The sequence below is a fragment of the Oratosquilla oratoria genome, chromosome 6 (assembly GCF_046742065.1).
Source record: "Oratosquilla oratoria isolate Oo_2021 chromosome 6, ASM4674206v1, whole genome shotgun sequence".
Taxonomy (NCBI): domain Eukaryota; kingdom Metazoa; phylum Arthropoda; class Malacostraca; order Stomatopoda; family Squillidae; genus Oratosquilla; species Oratosquilla oratoria.
The window spans coordinates 72792980-72814085 of record NC_134782.1 but is presented as its reverse complement, the minus strand read 5'-3'; the positions used below and the strand labels follow the sequence as shown (position 1 = coordinate 72814085).

At 40.2% G+C, this 21106-nt stretch overlaps 1 protein-coding gene across 10 annotated transcripts in view; it reads right to left on the bottom strand.

Moving 5' to 3' along the window:
• Positions 1 to 21106, bottom strand: part of LOC143026610 (motile sperm domain-containing protein 1-like) — a 93375-nt gene that overhangs the window by 19467 nt on the left and 52802 nt on the right. For all 10 annotated transcript variants that reach the window (XM_076187302.1, XM_076187308.1, XM_076187306.1 and 7 more), the window contains 2 exons: positions 9746 to 9911; positions 710 to 865 (listed from right to left, as the gene is read on the bottom strand). In XM_076187302.1, the coding sequence (XP_076043417.1) occupies positions 710 to 865; positions 9746 to 9911 (322 nt within the window). The remainder of the gene's footprint in view (positions 1 to 709; positions 866 to 9745; positions 9912 to 21106) is intronic.

The following is a 21106-nucleotide window of genomic DNA, read 5'->3' as shown; positions in this document are numbered from 1 at the left end:
TCCCCAGTTCATTACCCTTGTGTTTAACTCTCACACCCCTGCATTCATGTATAAATTGAACAGCTAAGGCGACATAACATATCCCTGGCTCGACTACTCACATAAAAACTTTTGACTGCTCTTAACAGCTTTACTCCTGTCCCATACATCTGCAATACCTCCCACAGTGCTTTCCAGTCTACCCTATCATAAGCCTCTTCCAAATCCATAAAGGCCCAAAAAACATCCTTACCTTTTTCTATAGCTTTCTCACATATCTGCCTTACCACAAAAATCTGATCCCATAGAACTCCTACCTGTTATAAATCCACACTGTGTCTTACCAATTACTCTCTCTGTCTCTGTTCCTCTTCTAATCCTCTCAATCAAAACCCTCCCATAAGCCTTCCCAACTACATTCAACAAACTGATCCCTCTGAAACTACTACACTCACACTTGTCCTTTTTTCCTTTGTAAAGTGGACGTATACAGGCACTTCTCCAGTCCTCCAACACTCTACCCTCTTTTAAACAAACATTAAACAACATCACCAGCCAGTCCACCAGTATGATATTAAATACATTACTACATTTATCAGACCAATGTTCCCCCCCTTTTTTGTTTGATGAATTGAGAGATGAGAGCACAACAAACATAAAAGAACACATTAACTGAAATCACTGGCACAGTATAACATAACGAGATATCACTTAAGGTTTCCAAACTTACCTAAAATATATGCAAAAACGATTTTTACACTAGTGCTTAGGTGAAAATGTGGTGGAATGCTCGTCTGCTTTTTCTCTCCTTCAGTTGGTAGCAGGAGTGCCATCAAACAAACAACAGCTGCCACAATAATGAATACACTTGGACCTTGATTACCTCCTGAAAATAACAAATGTACATCTTATAAGAGGTACATGAATACCAATATAAAAATAATCAACCTCATCTTTTACCTTGGAGCCCTATTTTAAACCTGCAGCTCAAAGGTCAACAAACGTTTCTATCAGTTTGAATACAGTATTCATAGATAGTACAATACAGTATTGTAGATAGTAGTGAGATTGGTCTATATGATGCAGGCCTTTCTGTCGGTTTATCTGATTACAAGATTGGTATTTCTCCACATTCAGTTTGTTCTTAAAATCTTGTATAGTTTTGGCACTCACTGTCTCCCCATTCAGTTTGTTCCAGACATCAATCACTCTGTGTGGGAAGCTATTCTTTTTCAAATCTCTTCTGCAACTGTCCTTCTTTAGCTTCTCATGTCCTCTTGTTTTTCTTCTGTCTCATTTTAATAAGTCACCTCTATCAAGAACTTCCATCCCTTTCATAATTCTGTAAATAGTTAGCAAATCACCTCTTTCTCTTCTCTGCTCCGGTGTTGAGAGATGTAATTTATCCAATCTTTGTTTGTATGTCAAATATGAGAGTGTAGGTGCCATTTTTGTCGCTGCTCTTTGAATTCTTTCTAATTTCCTTATATATATATATTTTTTTGTACTAGGTGCCTGTAGTGTCGGAGCATACTCCAATTTAGGTCTTATCAGTGTAATTAATATTTTCTTTACCATTTCTTCATCCATGTAGTCGAAGGCCATTTTCATTGATCTTAATAAGTTAAAAGTCTTTCTAACTATAGTTTATTGACATGTTTATCAGGTGTCAAGTCACTTGAGATAATTACTCCTCCGTTGCTTTCTGAGTCGACTTTTTTGACTTCCTTGGTACCAATTTTATATTGACCTGATATTCTATTTTTGCTTTTTCCTAATTCCATTATACTGCATTTCTTAATGTTAAAGTTCACTTCACACTTATGACTCCATTTCCATATTTTGTCTAGATCTTCTTGTAGCGATCTGCAGTCTTCTGTGCTTACTCTCTTAAGTAATTTGACATCATCAGCAAAGAAGTTCATGTAACACTTCACTCCCTCATCCATATCATTTATATATATGGCAAACATTAAAAGAGCCAATACAGAGCCCTGTGGGATGCAATTTATCATATTTTCCCAGTTCGAGTTCTTGTCTCTAAGTGCCACTCTCATTTTTCTCCCACTTAAGAAATCTTTCATCCATTCCAGTAGCTTACCTTGTATTCCTCCTATTATTTCAATTTTTCTTATTAGCTTTTTATGTGGTACTTTGTCAAAAGCCTTCTGCAAGTCCAAGAAGGTGGAATCTGCCCAGCCATCTTTCTTTAATTAACTCTATTAATCTTGAGTAAAATCATATTAAATTTGTGACACACAATCTTCCACTTCTAAAGTCAAATTGTTTAGGGTTTAGTATTTTATTCTCTTCCAAGCGTTTGATCCATTTGTTCCTGATAACCTTTAATCATATTTTTGCTAATGTGCTCGTAAGGGATACCTGTCTGAAGTTTGTAGGATTTTTTTTTGTTTCCTCCTTTATATAGTATGATGTTTGCATTTTTCCAATCTTGTGGTACCTTTTAGTATACAATTTGTAATTCCATCTGGTCCATGTGATTTCCTAACATCTAGGTTTTTTATTTGGTCTCTTATTTCTTTCTGTGTTACCTTTATTTCTTTCATTTTAGGGGATCTTTTTCGTTGTCCATCTTCCCAAATTAGTGAACTCTCAACGGCAAAAACAGACCTGATATGTCTGATCATAACTTCAGCCATTTCTATGTCATCTATATATTCTTTATCTCCTTCATGCAGTTTCACTATTTCATATTTGTCTTTTAATTTATCATTTACACATCTGTAAAAGAGTTTAGGCTGATCCTTGCATTTGTCTGTGATATCTTTTTCGTAGTTTCTTTTTTCTTTCCTGCATATATTCACATATTCGTTCCTATGTTTGGTATTTGGATGTTTTTTTGTCTTTTTTTTTTTCCAGGCTTTATATAAATCTCTTTTTGCTTCTTCTTTGGTACATATTTATCAATTCCTTCCTTGTACTTTTCTTTAAATATATTCCATTTATCTTCCATTTTTGTTTCCTCTTTGGAAAATTTATTCCAGTTTGCGTTTTGGAATTTTTTTTACAAAATCCATTTTGTTGTACATTAACCTTCCTTCTCTATGGTTTTCATTCCTTCTCACGTCATTTTGTTCTTTTAGTTCAAACTCTATTAGTATGTGGTCACTCTTCCCAATTGGTGTCTTATACTCCATTTTGTTCACGATATCAGGTTCAGAAGTGAATATTAAGTCTAGTTTCAATGGTTCCTCGTTGTTTCTATATCTAGTATTTTCCTTAACCCTTTGTGTTAATGTATATTCAATGGTCAAATCCAGTAGAATGTTGCTCCAAAGTTCTTCTCCCCCTTTTACTATAATTTCTTCCCAGATTATTTCCTTTGTGTTAACATCACCCTCTTTCAGTAACTCATTTAGAACATTCATTGTGTCTTCCAGTAATTTGGAATGGTCACTATTAGACCAGGCCTGTTTTTTATTATTTACAACTTTAATCATAATTAATTCCATATTATATTTGCCTTCATTTCTCATTATCACATTTAAACCCTTTTTGGTCAATATCATGACTCCTCCTCCCTGCTTATCTGTTCTATTTTTTGCCCGTCTGGGGTATTGGCTGCTTGTTATTGTGGCAAAGTAGCATGCAGTTGATACTTTAGGGTCTATATGGGGCGCCCCTACGGACCAGAGCCACACATCATTTTGTCTATGATAGAGGAAAACTCTTCATAGAGAAATGATGACACTTTTATACTATGACTGTCCCTCCATTATGCTGTCCCCCAACCCCTTGCTACTGTCCTGTACCATTTCTCTGAGTATTCATTTTCTGCTGTGGGGGAATTCCCTGTGGTGGGGGAAAAGAATACTGCCACCAAGTATTTCCACTTGGAGCGTAAGAGGCGAGAAGAAAGGGACGGGGAGTGGGACTAGGCATCCTTCTCCTTGTAGCCCCACAGGGGACATTCCTAAACGAAAAAGTAAAGGCATAAGAGGGTCTGGGAGTTTTCCGACCAACACCCTAAGGTTTGGGTCTTTTAATGTGTGTGGATGTGGTACAGATGAGGGTAAAAGGGAAGAGATAGGTAGTATGTTTGTGAGAAGAAAGATGAATGTGTTGGCTTTGAGTGAAACTAAGTTGAAAGGGAAGGATGAGTGTAAGTTTGGGAGTGTAAGTGGGATGTTATCAGGAGTGAAGAGAGGGTGAGGGAGGGAAGGGGTGGCTATTCTAGTAAGTGAAGAGATAGGTAAACGTGTAGTGGAGTGGAAGGAGGTTTCCTCCAGGATAATGTGGATGAAGGTGAAACTGGGAAAGGAGATGTGGGTCTTTGTAAGTGCATATGGGCCTGGCAGTGAGAAGAGCATAGAAGAAAGGGAGGCCTTTTGGATAGATTTAAATCAGTGCATAGAGGATTTAGGGAGAAATGTCAATGTAATAGTACTGGGAGACCTTAATACTATGGTAGGAAATAGTCCAATTGATGGAGTGGTTGAGAAATGTGGAGTTCCAGGAAAGAATCGTAGTGGAGAGTTGATGGTGGAAATGTGTCTAGAAAGAGAGTTGATGATACCAAATACAGTGTTTCGGAAGAAAGTCAAGCATAAGTATACATGGGAGAGGGTGGTGGATGGAAGGGTGGTAGATAGAGCATTGATGGATTATGTAGTGGTAAATAGGACTATGATAGGAATAGTTAAGGATGTACATGTGCTAAAGGGAGAGGGTGGGGGAATATCAGATCATTTTTTGGTGGAAGGTAAGTTGAGAGTGGAGGATAGATGGAGAAAGAGGAAAGGGACAAAAGGTAGGGAGGTGCTTAGAATTAACTCTTTAAATGAAAAGGAAAAAGAGTACAATAAGAAGCTGAAGGAGGAGTGGGAGGGAGTGAAGGATAGAATAGAGCTAGGTGTGGAGGAGGAATGGGGATGGTTCAAAGAGGGAGTCACAAAGTGTGCAAGGATGGTGTGTGGAACAAGAAGGACAGGAGGAAATAGAAGGAAGGGTAGTGAATGGTGGGATGAGGAAACAAAGAAGGTTGTAGATGAGAAGAAGTGAGCTTTCACAGATTGGTTACAAAATAGGACGAGGGAGTCATATGAGAGGTACAAAGAAAAGAAAAGAGAAGTAAAGCAAAAGGTAAAGGAGGCAAAGAGGAGAGCAGATGTGAAGTGGGGTAAGAGTATGACAGAAAATTTTGAAAGTAATAAAAAGATGTTTTGGAAAAAAATTAAGAGAGGAAGAGGAGGTGAATCAAGTAGAGAAGAAAAGGTAAAAGGTGCAGATGGAGAGATGATAATGGAAGAGAAGGCAGTAAGGGGAAGATGGGCAGAATATTTTAGGGAGTTGCTAAATGTGAAGGAGGATAGGGAGGGAAAGATAGTTGCAGTGGGAAATGCTAAGAAAATGACCGTGATGAGTGAGGAAAATGGAGGAGAAATAAGGAAGGATGAAGTGAAGGCAGTTGTTAAGATGATGAAAGCAGGTAAGGCACCTGGTCTGGATGGATGCCATGCAGAATGTGTAAAAAAAAAGGAGGTACAGTGATGGTGGACTGGCTGGTGAGGTTATTTAATGTTTGCTGGAGAGAGGGTAGAGTGCCTGTATAGTTCCACTTTACAAGGGAAAAGGCGACAAGTGTGAATGTAGTAGTTTCAGAGGGATTAGCTTGTTAAGTGTAGTTGGGAAGGCTTATGGGAGGATCTTGATTGAGAGGATTAGGAGAGGAACAGAGGGAGTAATTGGTGAGGAACAGTGTGGATTTAGGATGGGTAGAGGTTGTGTAGATCAGATCTTTGTGGTAAGACAGATATGTGAGAAAGCTATAGGAAAGGGGAAGGATGTTTTTTGGGCTTTTATGGATCTGGAAAAGGCTTACGATAGGGTAGATAGAAAGGCACTGTGGGAGGTTATGCAGATATATGGGATAGGAGGAAAGCTTCTAGGAGCTGTCAAGAGTTTTTATGAGAGTAGTAGAGCTTGTGTCAGGATTAGAAATGGAGAGAGTGAGTGGTTCGAGGTAAAGGTGGGACTTTGTCAAGGATGCGTTATGTCACCCTGGCTATTCAACTTATACATGGATGGGGTAGTGCGAGAGGTAAATGCAAGGGTAGTGGGTCAGGGATTGGAGATGATTAAAGAAAATGGAGAAAAGTGGGAGGTGAGCCAGCTGTTGTATGAGGACGACACTGCGCTTGTGGCAGGATCGGAGGAGGGACTGAGGAAGTTGGTGACAGAGTTTGGGAGAGTATGTGATAGAAGAAAGCTAAAGATAAATGTGGGTAAAAGTAAGGTGATGAGATGTACAAGGGGTGAAAGTGGCAGTAGACTGGAAGTGAGCATTAAGGGTGAAAGACTGGAGGAAGTGGATAGTTTTAGATACTTGGATGCAAATGTGGCAGGAAAAGGTGGAGTGAAGGTGGAGGTAGAATATAGATTGAGAGAAGCGAGTAAATGCCTTGGTGGATTGAAGAGTGTAATGAGGAATAGATATTTGGGAATGGATGCTAAGAGGAGACTGTATGAAGGAGTGATTGTGCCAACAGCATTGTTTGGGGCAGAAACATGGAACATAAGAGAGAGAGAGAGTAGTAGTTTGAATGTGTTTGAGATGAGGTGTCTGAGAAGTATGATGGGGTTTACTAGGCTAGATAGAGTGAGAAATGAGGAGGTGAGGAGAAGAACGGGGGTGGAAAAGGAGTTGGGAGATAGGGGTGATGAAAGAGTATTAGGATGGTTTGGACACATGGAAAGAATGAGTGAAGAAAGACTGGTAAAAGAGGTATGGAAGGCAGATGTGGAGTGAACATGAGGGGACATCCTAGGATGAGGTGGATGGATGGGGTGAAGGGGGCTTTGGGGAAGAGGGGAATGTCTGTTGAGGAAGGACAGGAGAGGACAGAAGACAGGGGTGAATGGAGAATGGTTGTATATGGATGATGTTGTGATGCATGAGGTGGAATGGGTGGGGGGATGGGGGGTGAGGTAGTTTGTGTGAGCAAAATTTGACGTAGCCCGAAGGGATTTCTCCCCGTCTTCTCCTTTTATGCATGGGGGGACGGAGAGGGGGGGTCACCGATTTAATGAAGCGGCCTTGCTGTGGATGGGCTGTCTTGCAACACTGCTTCTGACCCAGGGCAGTAGACAAGGTGAAGGGATGACCCATCATCCAGGAGGTGCTAAGATAAGAGGGAGGGTGGAGGGGTGTGGAGTGTATTAAGGGATGAAATGGGTGGGAAGGTTTTTATGCCTTTTCCTTTTTGGCTACCTCCCTTGTAAGGGGGAAAAAGCCTTGGTATATGTATGTATGGTTGTATAGACCTTGTCCCACCATACTTGTTGATAGAGGACCTTTCAGTTTTGTCTCACAATTCCCATAATGTCAGGTTTCTCTATTTCTAGATAGTCATTTTTAATTCCAGAGATCATACTAACCATATTTGTGTATGCCACTTTTAGTTTCATATTTTCTTCTTTTTTTTTTTTTTAAGTTTCCATTTTTCTGATGTACCATTTTTTCAGTCTCAGATCCAATACTCTCCAATTTTTTTTTTTTTTTTTTTCTCCATCTCCATTCTTTTCTCATTTCTATCGTTGGCTTCAATTCTGAGAGCCTTGTCTTTCTCTTTTTCCTCATCACTCATTTCCTTTTTTATCCATAAGTCTGAAATTCTTACTGTTTGCTAGTTTAACCACTTTCGATAGTATCTCCTCAGCTATCATTTGAGTTCTTAATATGTTTTTACTCAAGATTAATAGAAATAATACAAGAAAGAGATGGCTGGGCAGATTGCACCTTCTTGGACTTGCAGAAGGCTTTTGACAAAGTACCACATAAAAAGCTGATAAGAAATATTGAAATAGGAGGAGGAATACAAGGTAAGCTACTGGAATGGATGAAAGATTTCTTAACCACTTCCATACAGTGACGCCTACGTAGGCGTCATGAGGAGCAAGTGGGTACGCGATGATGCCGACGTTGGCGTCTTGATTATATTTATTGTAGTCGTACCTATGTAACCTCCATTCTCTCTAAACTGGCTTCATCATATTTTCTATGGTTATCAAAAATCATGGGTGAAAGAGAACGAACGATTGAGCACCGACTTTATTTTTTATAATGCGATTATTATGACGCAACATCGCACGTCGGGCAGCTAATGCTGCCAGACGTGTGATGTGCCCCGGAGTGAAGAGGTTAAGTGGGAGAAAAATGAGTGGTACTTAAGAGACAAGAACTTGAACTGGGAAGATATGATAAGTGGCATCCCACAGGGCTCTGTATTGGATCCTTTAATGTTTGCCATATATAAATGATATTGATGAGGAAGTGAAGTGTTACATGAACTTTTTTGTTGATGATACCAAATTACACTGATAAGACCTAAATTAGAATATGCTGCGACACTATGGGCACCTAGTGAAAAAAAAATTCAAAAGAATTCAAAGAGCAGTGACCAAAATGGCACCTACACTCTCAAATTTGACATATGAACAAAGATTGGATAAATTACATCTATCAACACTGGAACAGAGAGGAGAAAGGTGATTTGCTGACTATTTACAGAATTATGAAAAGGATGGAAGTTCTTGATAGAGATGACTTATTAAAATGAGACAGAAGAGAAACAAGAGGACACAAGAAGAAGCTAAAGAAGGACAGTTACAGAAGAGATTTGAGAAAGAATATCTTCCCACACAGAGTGATTGATGTCTGGAACAAACTAAACAGGGAAACAGTGAGTGTCAAAACTATACAAGAGAGAGGAGGGAGGAGGGAGGAGGGAGGAGAGGAGAGAAGGAGAGAAAAAGACATAAAAACAAGCTACATATTACTCACATACATATATACACCAATGGCCTTTTCCCCCTTACAAGAGAGGTAGACAAAGTTAAGGCCATAAATCCACTCCAACCCATTTCATCCCCACATACTCCACTCCCATTCACCTCTCTCCCTCCCTCTTTTCTTGGCTCCTCCTGAATCATGGGTCATCCCTGCATCTTGCCCACTGCCCTGGGTCAGAAGCAATGTAGCAAGACACAGCACATCCACAACAAGGCCACTTCATTTAATTGGTGACTCCCCACTTCTCTGTCCACTCATGCAGAAAAAGAGAAGATGGGAAGAGATCCCTTCGGGCTGCGTCAAAATATTATTCACACATACTTCCTCACTCCCATCCCCTACCCACTCCCTTCCATGCATCAAAGCATCATGCATACACAACCATTCTCCACTCATCTCTATCTTCTTCCTCAACAGATATTCCCCTCTTTCCCAATGCCCCTTTTATCCCATCTGTCCATCTCATTCTTGGTTGCCCTCTTATGTTCACTCCTTCCACCTCTGCTTTCCACACCTTTTACTAATCTTTCTCCACTTATTCTTCTCATGTGTCCAAATCATCCCAATACTCTTTCATCATCTCTATCTCCCAACTCCCTTTCCACCCCTGCTCTCTTCCTCACCTCCTCGTTTCTCACTCAATCAACCCCTACCATACTTCTCAGACAGAAAGACATAAAAAACAAGCTACATATTATTCACATACATAAACCAATGGCTTTTTCCCCCTTGCAAGGGAGGTAGACAAAATTAAGGGCATAAATCCACTCCTACCCATTTCATCCCCAAATACTCCACTATTTCCTTGGCTCCTCCTGGATCATGGGTCATCCCTGCATCTCACCCACTGCCCTGAGTCAGAAGTAATGTAGCAAGAGAAAGCACATCCACAGCAAGGCTGCTTCATATTATTCACACAAATTGAAAAGGATAAGCTAATGAAAAATTACTTACCATGCAAAGCCCCAATTGTGTATGGATGTTGCTGCTGCTGTGTTCCAGGCTGTGTAGGTGCGCCTCTTGCTGGTAAGGACTGAAAAGTTTCAACCTCAGTATTTGCACGGTTCTGCTCTGGAACTCCCGGTAAAAGAACGGCATGGATGTCCTTGCGACCTAATACCTGATGACCCATTGAAGTAAGTATTGATATTCAAATAAGATGAAACTCAACATTTTACTTGTTATTTAGATCTATTAAGCATTTCAAGGTCTGTGACCTATATATATTTCTCTAAATAGCATTTGAACTAGGTTCTGATTGCCATGGTATTGTAACCACCATGTTTCAGATACTCCCCAATGTACTTTCATTATACATAGGAAAAGGGGAATATGACTATAGTAATTAAAAAGAGAGATGGCTGTTAAGTATATTTGGTAATATGTATGGGAGGATGTTAATTGGGAGGATTAGAATGGAGGGAATAACTGAAGAAGAGCAGTGTGGGTATAGGAAAGGAATATGATGCACAGATAAAAATTTTGTTAGAATGCAGATATTTAACAAATTATTGGTAAAAGGTTTCTTTTGGGCTTTTATGGTTTTGGTAAGAGTGTTTTACAGGGTTGACAGAAAGGTATTATGGGATGTATTGCAGATGTATGGGATAAAGGGGAAGTCTATTCAATGTTTGTGTGAGGATAGGGAATTGAGAGAATGAATTGAGGTGAAGGTGGGGCTGTGCCATGGTTGTGTTATGTCATCATGGTTGCTCAACATGTAAGAGACTGGTAGAAAGAGGGCTAGAAGACGGGTATTACATTTTTGGGTTAGATGTTTATAAGCAAAATAACCTGCAGGCGAGTGAGTTGCATAAGTTCACTCTCCACTTTGTGTTTATTAACAATGGCCAGGGGCTTGAATGATTTGCTGGCTTGTAGTATTTATAACCTAAATAAGATATGCAAAGATCTGAGATTGCTTACGTAAATAATATTGCCATATAGTCTTGTAACAATGAATCTGATTAGTGAAAGGGTGGAGGAGAAAATTCAATTCGTTCACAATTATAAGATCACGTCCTTTGGAGAGAATCTTGAATATAAAGTTAAAGATCATTGGATTAAAAAAGTCACCATGTCACTCCAAAGCTCATGTGGGACCTTGCTTACATGATCTTTGGAGATTCCTTGAATACCTCAGAGAAGCACACTGTATAAGAATTAACAGAAGAAAGAAAAGGAAAAAAAATTCTACAGTTTCATCCACCTGGACAGAAGACTATAACTAACAGTTTAAAACTTGACAAAGTGGAATGATTGGAGGCAACAGGGCCTACTGACTAAAATATGTGAACCAAAGACAGTAATAACAAAGTAAAAATAAGTGGAGAAAGTGAAGAAAGTAAAGAATGGGGCAAAGACAGATGACAGCGGAGAAAAGTGGGCAAAAGTTGGTGGCAGCCAGGGACAAAACCCAACACTACCAAAGAAGACTACACCTAAAGAATTCAGTGCAAGATATGTGCTTATGTGAAGAGACTGGTGCAATGTAGAATTCATTGAACGAACTGCAAGCAACAATACAGGATGACGCAGTGCACACAAATCCCCACGCTGGTACAAGGACAAGCTAGTGAATCAGAAGGCTGACTAGGAGGATGAGCTGATAAATGAGGAGGAAGACTACAAGGATGAGGTTGATGTGTTGCTGAGGTGTACATTGTACATGTGAGGGATGACTACAAGGGAAGCAGTAGATTCAAATCGACATTATCAACTGAAGGTATGGCCACAGAAGTTCTCTGTCATGAGATTTTCACCTCATTTGCTAATATTCCAAAGTTTTCGGGGGAAGAAAATACCATAGGGGTAAATAGGTTCCTTAACTTAATTGATACACCAATAGTGACAAAGAACATATCAGACAAAATGAAGTAATTGAGGTACATACATACGTATACCAAGGCTTTTTCCCCCTTCCAAGGGAGGTAGCCAAAAAGGGAAAGGCATAAAAACACTCCCACCCATTTCATCCCTAAATACACTCCACACCCCTCCCACCCTCCCTCTCATCTGAGCACCTCCTGGATGACGGGTCATCCCTGCACCCTGCCCACCGCCCTGGGTCAGAAGCAGTGTCGCAAGTAATTGAGGTACATATTAAAAGAAAATATAGATCCTGAGAAGGGTAGGACTAGGATTATAATAAAATTCCAGCAAATGGAAAACATAAATATATATGAAGATTATGAAAAATCATTAATGAAATACTTTAAATTAGTGTGATCAGGATCCTATCAGGTCTTTGGTTAGAATGATTAATAAAAAAAAATAATAATAATAAAAATAAAAATTAAACAGAATATTTAGCAAAATTACACAGATGGTCTAAGGAAATGATTTCTATGTTGAAGGATTCAAATTGGACAGAAAGTAAATCTAGTGACAAGTTAAAAGTTTCTCAGGTTACTAAGTTGATAGCATTTGCACTATTGGTATAAAATAGTGATGAGATGACTGCAGAAAAGCTATACAGGGATCTTATAGGAACAATGGACTTAGGTTATCAAGAAAGTAAAGCAATTAGTTCACATGTCATGACAATAGGAATGCAACAACAGAAAGAAACTAGGAATGACTACAGAAACTACTAGGAGTGACTACAGAAATAGAAGATCTGAATATAGAGTTAGAAATATTTCAAAGAATGCTAGAATTGAATGCCATAATTGTAATAACTGGGGGAATAAAGCACAAGAGTGTTATTATGAGAATATTCGCAGGAGCTGCAAATATGAGGGTCATGATGAGGATCATTGTAGAAACCCACCTTTCTGTTTGTATCACAACAGAGCAGGACATAAAACAAAGGATTGTAGAGCAATGCCAAATTTTTGTACTTACCCAGAAACAAGAGGAAAACCTCCAGGCACAAAATAAAACCACACTACAGAGCTAACCCTAGAGCAACAAATAGACATTATGGTGTAATGGACAGTGACGTAAAAGAAAACACCAACACCAAAGACAATCTCAAATTTACTATAATTGGAAGAACTTCTGTAGGACCTATCATTGCAGGTAGAGTATTCAATAGACCTATTCAAATATTTATCAATATGAGATCAGTAGTAAATGTTATAACTAGCAAAGTTTTAAACCAATTGAAACTGGGAGTGAAAATATTGGAACCAACCCATTACTCATTGCATGGAGTAACAGGAAGTAAATTAAAAACATTGAGTAATACTGAGTTAGATGTTATTTTGTATTGAAATGAGCACTTGCACATTCCAGTGATAGTTGTAGAAGAATCTGTTTTCCCAGGAGAGTTAGTGATAGGAATTGCAACTATGAGAAAAAAGGGCATGATCATATGTCCGGCTGAGTTAGGGATCATAGTGAAATCACGGTTAATCCCATTCTTAAATCAACCAGACTTAGAGCCACTATCTGTGATAAGAAAACCTAATGAGATAGATGGGGAAGATAACAATATTAGATTCGATGGTAGTGGGACAGAGTGGTCTGTTCAAGAATAGATAACACAAAAAGGAGAAAAAAGCACATATAGTGAACACAAACACATACATACATACATATACCAAAGGCTTTTTCCCCCTTACAAGGGAGGTAGCCAAAAAACAAAGGCATAAGAACCATTCCCACCCATTCCATCCCTAAATACACTCCACTCCCCTCCACCCTCTACCCTCCCTCTTATCTTAGCACCTCCTGGATGATGGGTCATCCCTGCATCTTGTCCAATGCCCTGGGTCAGAGGCAGTGTCGCAAGACACAGCACATCCACACCAAGGCCGCTTCATTAAATCGGCGACCCCACCTCTCTGTCCCCTCATGCACAAAAGGAAAAGACAGGGAGAAATCCCTTCGGGCTGCATCAAATTTTTCTCACACATACTACTTCACCCCCCATCCCCCCGTCCATTCCACCTCAAGCATCACATCATCATCCATATACAACCATTCTCCATTCACCCGTCTTCTGTCCTCTCCCATCCTTCCTCAACAGACATTCCCCTCTTCCCCAAAGCCCCTTTCACCCCATCCATCCATCTTATCCTAGGTTGCCCCCTCATGTTCACTCCCTCCACACCTGCCTTCCATACCTCTTTTACTAGTCTTTCTTCACTCATTCTTTCCATGTGTCCAAACCATCACAATACTCTTTCATCCACCCTATCTCCCAACTCCCTTACCACCCCTGTTCTCCTCCTCACCTCCTCATTTCTCACTCTATCTAGCCTAGCAACCCCAATCATACTTCTCAGACACCTCATCTCAAACACATTCAAACTCCTTCTCTCTTATGTTCCATGTTTCTGCCCCATACAGTGCTGTTGGCACAACCACTCCCTCCCACAATCTCCCCCCAGCCTCCATTCCCAAATGTCTATTCCTCATTACACTTTCCAATCCACCAAAGCACTTACTCGCTTCTCTCAATCTACATTCTACCTCCACCTCTGCTCCACCCTTTCCTGCCACATTCTCACCCAAGCATATAAAACTATCTACTTCCTCCAATCACTCTCCCTTAATGCTCACCTCCAGTCTGCTGCCACTTTCACCCCTTGTACATCTCATCACCCCACCCCCACCCCCACCCACACTCATCCTCAACCCCCTCCCAAACTCCATCACCAACTTCCTCAATCCCTTCTCTGATCCTGCCACAAGCGCAGTGTCGTCCGCAAACAACAGCTGGCTCACCTACCTCCCTCCATTTTTTTTAAACATCTCCAATCTCTGACTCACCACTCCCGCACCCACTTCTCACACCACCCCATCCATGCACAAGCTGAACAGCCAGGGCGACACAACACATCCTTGACGAAGTCCCACCTTTACATCGAACCACTCACTCTCTCCATTTCCAATCCCAACACATGCTCTACCACTCTCATAAAAACTCTTGACAGCTCCTAGAAGCTCCTCTTATCCCATACATCTGCAAAACCTTTCACAGTGCCTTCCTCTCTACCCTGTCATAAGCCTTTTTCAGATCCATAAAAGCCAAAAAAACATCCTTACCTTTTCCTATAGCTTTCTCACACATCTATCTCACCACAAAAATCTGATCCACACAACCTCCACCTGTCCTAAATCCACACTGTTCCTCGCCAACCGCTCCCTCCATTCCTCTCCCAATCCTCTCAATCAGGATCCTCCCATAAGCCTTCCTAACTACACTTAACAAGCTAATCCCTCTGAAACTACTACACTCACACTTGTCCCCTTTTCCCTTGTAAAGTGGAACTATACAGGCACTCCTCCAGTCCTCCGGCACTCTACCCTCTCTCCAGCAAATATTAAATAACCTCACCAGCCAGTCCACCATCACTGTACCTCTTTTTTTTTTTTTTTTTTTTTTTTTTTTTAGTAAACACAACACAAAAGAAAAAAAAAATTATAGTGAACACAACACAGGAATTCAAGAAATCCCAGAAATTAATCAGAATTCATCAACTCCAAATGAAGCTTTGCTTATTGTGGAAAGTGGCATTATAAAGTCGACATTATTGTACTACAGAGCAATTAACAGAAGAAAGTGCAGTTGAAAGGAGTCACTGTAAACACCGGAATTTTAACCATCCCAGAATCAATTAGGATAAAAAGGTTTGGAATTGGATTCAAGGATTTATAAGACACAAAAGAACAAGGTAGAAATATTAGTGATTAGTACTTTGAGTAAAGACATAGTCTTAAGAAAAGGCACACAAATAGGATGTTTTCAAGTCTGTCCAAGACCCATTAAGATTTTAAATGAGAGTCCTGAAGAGGTGGAATCACCAATTTCATCAATCTGTTCAATTCAGGAAGAAACAGATTTGGGAGAGAAATATAAGAGTCAACTAGAGCCTACTTGTTGCCCTGAGTTGGAAATAAGTTTGATTGTATTGCTTGTTAAGCACAATAAAGCAATTGCTATGCTGGGGATGCCTTGGGTAAAACAACTGTGTTAACATCGGATGATATTAAAACCAGGGACTCAACCTATTTGCATACCTGCCTACAGATTACCACATTCCATGCTAGCCACTGTAGATAAATTGATCACTGAAATGTTATCACAGGATGTCATAGAACCCAGTCAAAGTGAATGGAACTTCCCACTGACTGGTGCCAAAATTTGATGGTACCATGCATCCAGTTATTAACTATGGGGAATTGAATAAAGAGTCAATAACTGATAGACTACCATTATCAGTAATAGCAGATATTCTTCATAATTTGGGAATCGAGAATTGGTATTTTAGCACTTCAGATATCAAATCTGCATTCTGGCAAATTGAGTTGTACAAAGATTCACAGGATTATACAGCATTTTCTACAATAATGGGGCACTATGCATTCAAACGAATGCTGTTTGGGTTATGTAACAGTCTATCAACTTATATGAGATTAATGAATACAGTACTAGACTGGTTTTTAGGAAACGCTGCCAGTGTATTTCTAGATGGTATTTTAATAGTTTCCCAAACAGCGACTAAGCACTTTAAGAAATTTGATTTGATATTCTCAAGACTAGCTGAAGTAGGGTTGAAGGTGAAACTTGAAAAATGTAAGTTTTTGCAGGATGGTGTCATTTATTTAGGACATAAAATAGACATGGACTCCAGTTCTCATATTTCCTACATACATACATATACCAAGGCTTTTTCCCCCTTCCAAGGGAGGTAGCCAAAAAGGGAAAGGCATAAAAACACTCCCACCCATTTCATCCCTAAATACACTCACCCCTCCCACCCTTCCTCTTATCTGAGCACCTCCTGGATGACGGGTCATCCCTGCACCCCGCCCACCGCCCTGGGTCAGAAGCAGTGTCGCAAGACACAGTACATCCACAGCAAGGCCACTTCATTTAATCGGCGACCCCCCCTCTCCGTCCCCCTTTGCATATAAGGCGAGGACGGGGAGAAATCCCTTCGGGGGTGTGTCAAATTTACTCACACATACTACACCACCCCCCACCCCCCCGCCCATTCCTCCTCATGCAGTCACAACATCATCCATATACAACCATTCTCCACTCACCTCTGTCTTCCGTCCTCTCCCTTCCTTCCTCAACAGACATTCCCCTCTTCCCCAAAGCCCCCTTCACCCCATCCATCCACCTCATCCTAGGACGTCCCCTCATGTTCACTCCCTCCACATCTGCCTTCCATACCTCTTTTACTAGTCTTTCTTCTCTCATTCTTTCCATGTGTCCAAACCATCCTAATACTCTTTCATCAACCCTATCTCCCAAATCCTTTTTCACCCCTGTTCTCCTCCTCACCTCCTCATTTCTCACTCTATCCAGCCTAGTAACCCCCACCATACTTCTCAGACACCTCATCTCAAACACATTCAAACTCCTTCTCTCTTCTTCTCTTATGTTCAACGTTTCTGCCCCATACAGTGCTGTTGGCACAATCACTCCTTCATACAGTCTCCTCTTCGCATCCATTCCCAAATGTCTATTCCTCATTACACTCTTTAAACCACCAAGGCATTTACTCGCTTCTCTCAATCTACATTCTACCTCCACCTTCCCTCCACCTTTTCCTGCTACACTTGCACCCAAGTATCTAAAACTATCCACTTCCTCCAGTCGCTCTCCCTTAATGTTCACTTCCAGTCTACTGCCACTTTCACCCCTTGTACATCTCATCACCTTACTTTTACCCACATTTATCTTTAGCTTTCTTCTATCACATACTCTCCCAAACTCTGCCACCAGCTTCCTCAATCCCTCCTCTGACCCTGCCACAAGCGCAGTGTCGTCCGCAAACAACAGCTGGCTCACCTCCCACTTTTCTCCATTTTCTTTAACCATCTCCAATCCCTGACTCACTACCCTAGCATTCACCTCTCGCACCACCCCATACATATGCATCGGACATAGGGTTAGGAGGCATACTGATGCAAGAGAGATAGAAAATTGCAACTAATAGCTTTCACATCAAGACTTCGTAATAGTGCAGAGCAAAACTACTCCATTACAGAAAAGGAAATATTAGTAGTGATATATTCACTAGAGAGTCTTAAAGATATGATACTTGGATATCCAATCAATGTGGAATCATTATACAGCTATTCAGAACTTATTCAAACAAAAGAATCTTAGAAGCAGATTAGCCAGGTGGTTTGCTACACTTCAGTGTTACAAGGTTAAGTTTGAATATATTCCAGATACAAAGAATGTTGCAGCAGATGCACTATCTAGGAATATTAGCCAACCAATGACAGGGTTGATCAATTTCATCTGCAGTATCAATGAACTAGTAACATTAGATGAAGAAATGATAAAGAAACAAAAAAGAGACAAGACTTGGCAAAAAGTAGCACTCTGTGATGTCTTTTATACTTCTTCCTTCAAGCAACTTGGCTGAGCATGAGACTCAAATTGTGATATCAGAGATCTCCAAAATTAACTATACTAATATGAAATATACTTTAAAACATGTCCTTGATTAGCAATTGAGTGTGCACTCAACTCAGGAGTCAGATGTGGACATAGGTGCAGTGTCCCTCAAGCATTAAAGCTGAGCCTGTCTTTTATGGTGATAATAAAGAGGTCTATTATGCCACCTATGGACAACACCCACATAGATCATCAAAGAGATAAAGATTTTGAAGAAGAGGAAGAAGAGCAGTAATGTCAACACAAGTTGACTTGAGTGAACAAAGGACTAATTGAAGACTCAATCCAATGGATTGTGATGGCCAAGTTTCACAATGTGTGATATATAATTCGTGTTGCCACTGGGCTCAATAATCTCCACGTTTGTATGAGAATAACAAGGTGTTATTTAGGGGTATCGATAAACAGGATACTGGTGGTAATAGTGAGGAACACATGATACAAATGCCAGTATTTATTGAATATGCCAGTGATGAAAATGTCAAACAGACTAAGATTATGCATTTGGTCAAGGAGTCTTGAAATTGTGGTATATTGGATACTGGTTGTTCAACTACAGTTAGTGGTCAACAGTGGTTGGATAATTATTTGAACAACCTGTGCAATGAAGAGCTGAAACAGATTAGAAACAGATTTGAAATATTACTAAAAATTGTATGAGTAAAGTGTGTATAAAGTATAAATGCCCAAAACCTAAACCAGTTGTCAGTATGCAGATGGCAGAGAAATTTAATGAAGTAATTGCAATGGATCTAAAAAAGGTACGACAACATCTGTTTCTTATTATAGTAGATCTTGCTACAAGATATTGTGTGACATCATCCATCACCAACAAGTCTGCTAAGACAATGGTTGGCAGCAGCATCAGAAATTGGATTTCATTGTTTGGTGCTCCAAGGAAACTTCTCTCTGACAATGGACTTCAATTTAATAATAGTGACATGTGAGAACTTGGCAATTTGTTTGGTGTTAAAAATTTAAACTATGCTGCAAAAAGTCCATGGAGCAATGGCACATGTGAACAACTGAATGCTATAATTGGTGACATGGTGCTAAAAGTGTTTGAGGATATGAAGTGTGATATTGATGTAGCCTTAGCTTGGGTGGTGTCAGCCCATAATGTATTGGTGAATAATTCTAGCTTTAGCCCAAACCAATTAGTATTTGGTTTCAATCCTGCAGTGCCATCTGTCACCAGTAGTCCCCTTGCCTGCTCTTGTCAGTTTCTTGCTGCCACCAAGTCTTCCCATTTGAGTTGTATGAGGTGACAAAAAACGGGATAGGAACAGGACTAGAAATCCTTCTCCCTGTAGCCACAAAGGAGACATTCCTAAATAAAAGTAAAAGCATAAGAGGGTCTAGGAGTTTTCCAACCAGTATCCTAATGTTTAGGTCTTTCAATGTATATGGATGTAGTACATATGAGAGTAAAAGGGAGGAGATAGGCAGTATGTTTGTGAGAAGAAAGATGGATGTGTTGGCTTTGAGTGAAACTAAGTTGAAAGGGAGGGTAGTATAGTGTTGGGAGTGTAGTTGGGAGGTTCTCAGGAGTGAAGAGAAGACAAGGGAGAGAAGGGGTGGCTATATTAGTAAGTGAAGAGATAGGTAAGTGTGTAGTGGAGTGGAAGAAGGTTTCTTCAAGGTTAATGTGGATGAAGGTGAAACTGGGAAGGGAGATGTGGGTTTTTGTAAGTGCATATGGGCCTGGTAGTGAGAAGAGTGTAGAGGAAAGGGAGGCTTTTTGGATGGATTTAAATGAGTACATAGAGGGATTAGGGAGAAATATCAATGTAGTGGTATTGGGAGACCTTAATGCCAGGGTAGGAAATAAACCAATAGACAAAGTGGTTGGGAAATGTGGAGTTCCTGAAAAAAATTGTAGTGGAGAGTTGATGGTGGAGATGTGTCTCAAAAAAAAGAGTTGATGATAGCAAATACAGCATTTAGGAAGAAAGTCAAACATAATTACACATGGGAGAGGGTGGTGGATGGAAGGGTGGTAGATAGAGTATTAATGGACTATATAGTGGTAACCAGGAGTATATTAGGAAGAGTTAAAGGTGTACATGTTCTAAGGGGAGAGAGTGGGGGAATATCAGATCATTTTTTGGTGGAAGGTAAGTTGAAAGTGGATGATAGATGGAGAAAGAGGAAAAGGACAGAAGGTATGGAGGTGCTTAGAGTGAACTGCTTAAATGAGAAAGAAAAGAAGGAGTATAAGAAGCTGAGAGAGGAAAGGGAGTGAAAAATAGAGTAGAACTAGGAGTGGAGGCATGGGGATGGTTCAAGGAGGGAGTCATAAGGTGTGCAAAGATGGTGTGTGGAACAAGGAGGATGAAAGAAAATAGAAGGAAGGGTAGTGAGTGGTGGGATGAGGAAGCAAAGATGGTTGTAGAAGAGAAAAAGCGAGATTTCACAGATTGGTTACAAAATAAGACAAGAGAATCATATGAGAGGTACAAAGAAAAAAGAAGTAAGGCATAAGATAAAGGAGGCAAGGAGGAGAGATGTCAAATGGGGTAAAGAGTATGACAGAAAATTTTGAAAGTAATAAAAAGATGTTTTGGAAGGAAATTAAGAGAGGAAGAGGAGGAGAATCAAGTGAAGAAGGAAAGGTAAAAGGTGCAGATGGAGAGATGATACTGGAAGAGAAGGCAGTGAGAGGAAGATGGGCAGAGTATTTTAGGGAGTTGCTAAATGTGAAGGAAGATAGGGAGGGAAAAGTTGTTGTAGTGAGAAGCACTAAGAAAATGACAATGATGGGTGAGGAAAATGTTGGAGAAATAAGATGAAATTAAGGCAGTTGTTAAGATGATGTGAGCAGGTAAGGCACCTGGGTTGGATGAATCTCATGTAGAATGTCTGAAAAAAGAGGTACAGTTGTGGTGGACTGGCTGGTGAGATTATTTGATGTTTGTTTAAGAGAGGGCAGAGTGCCAAAG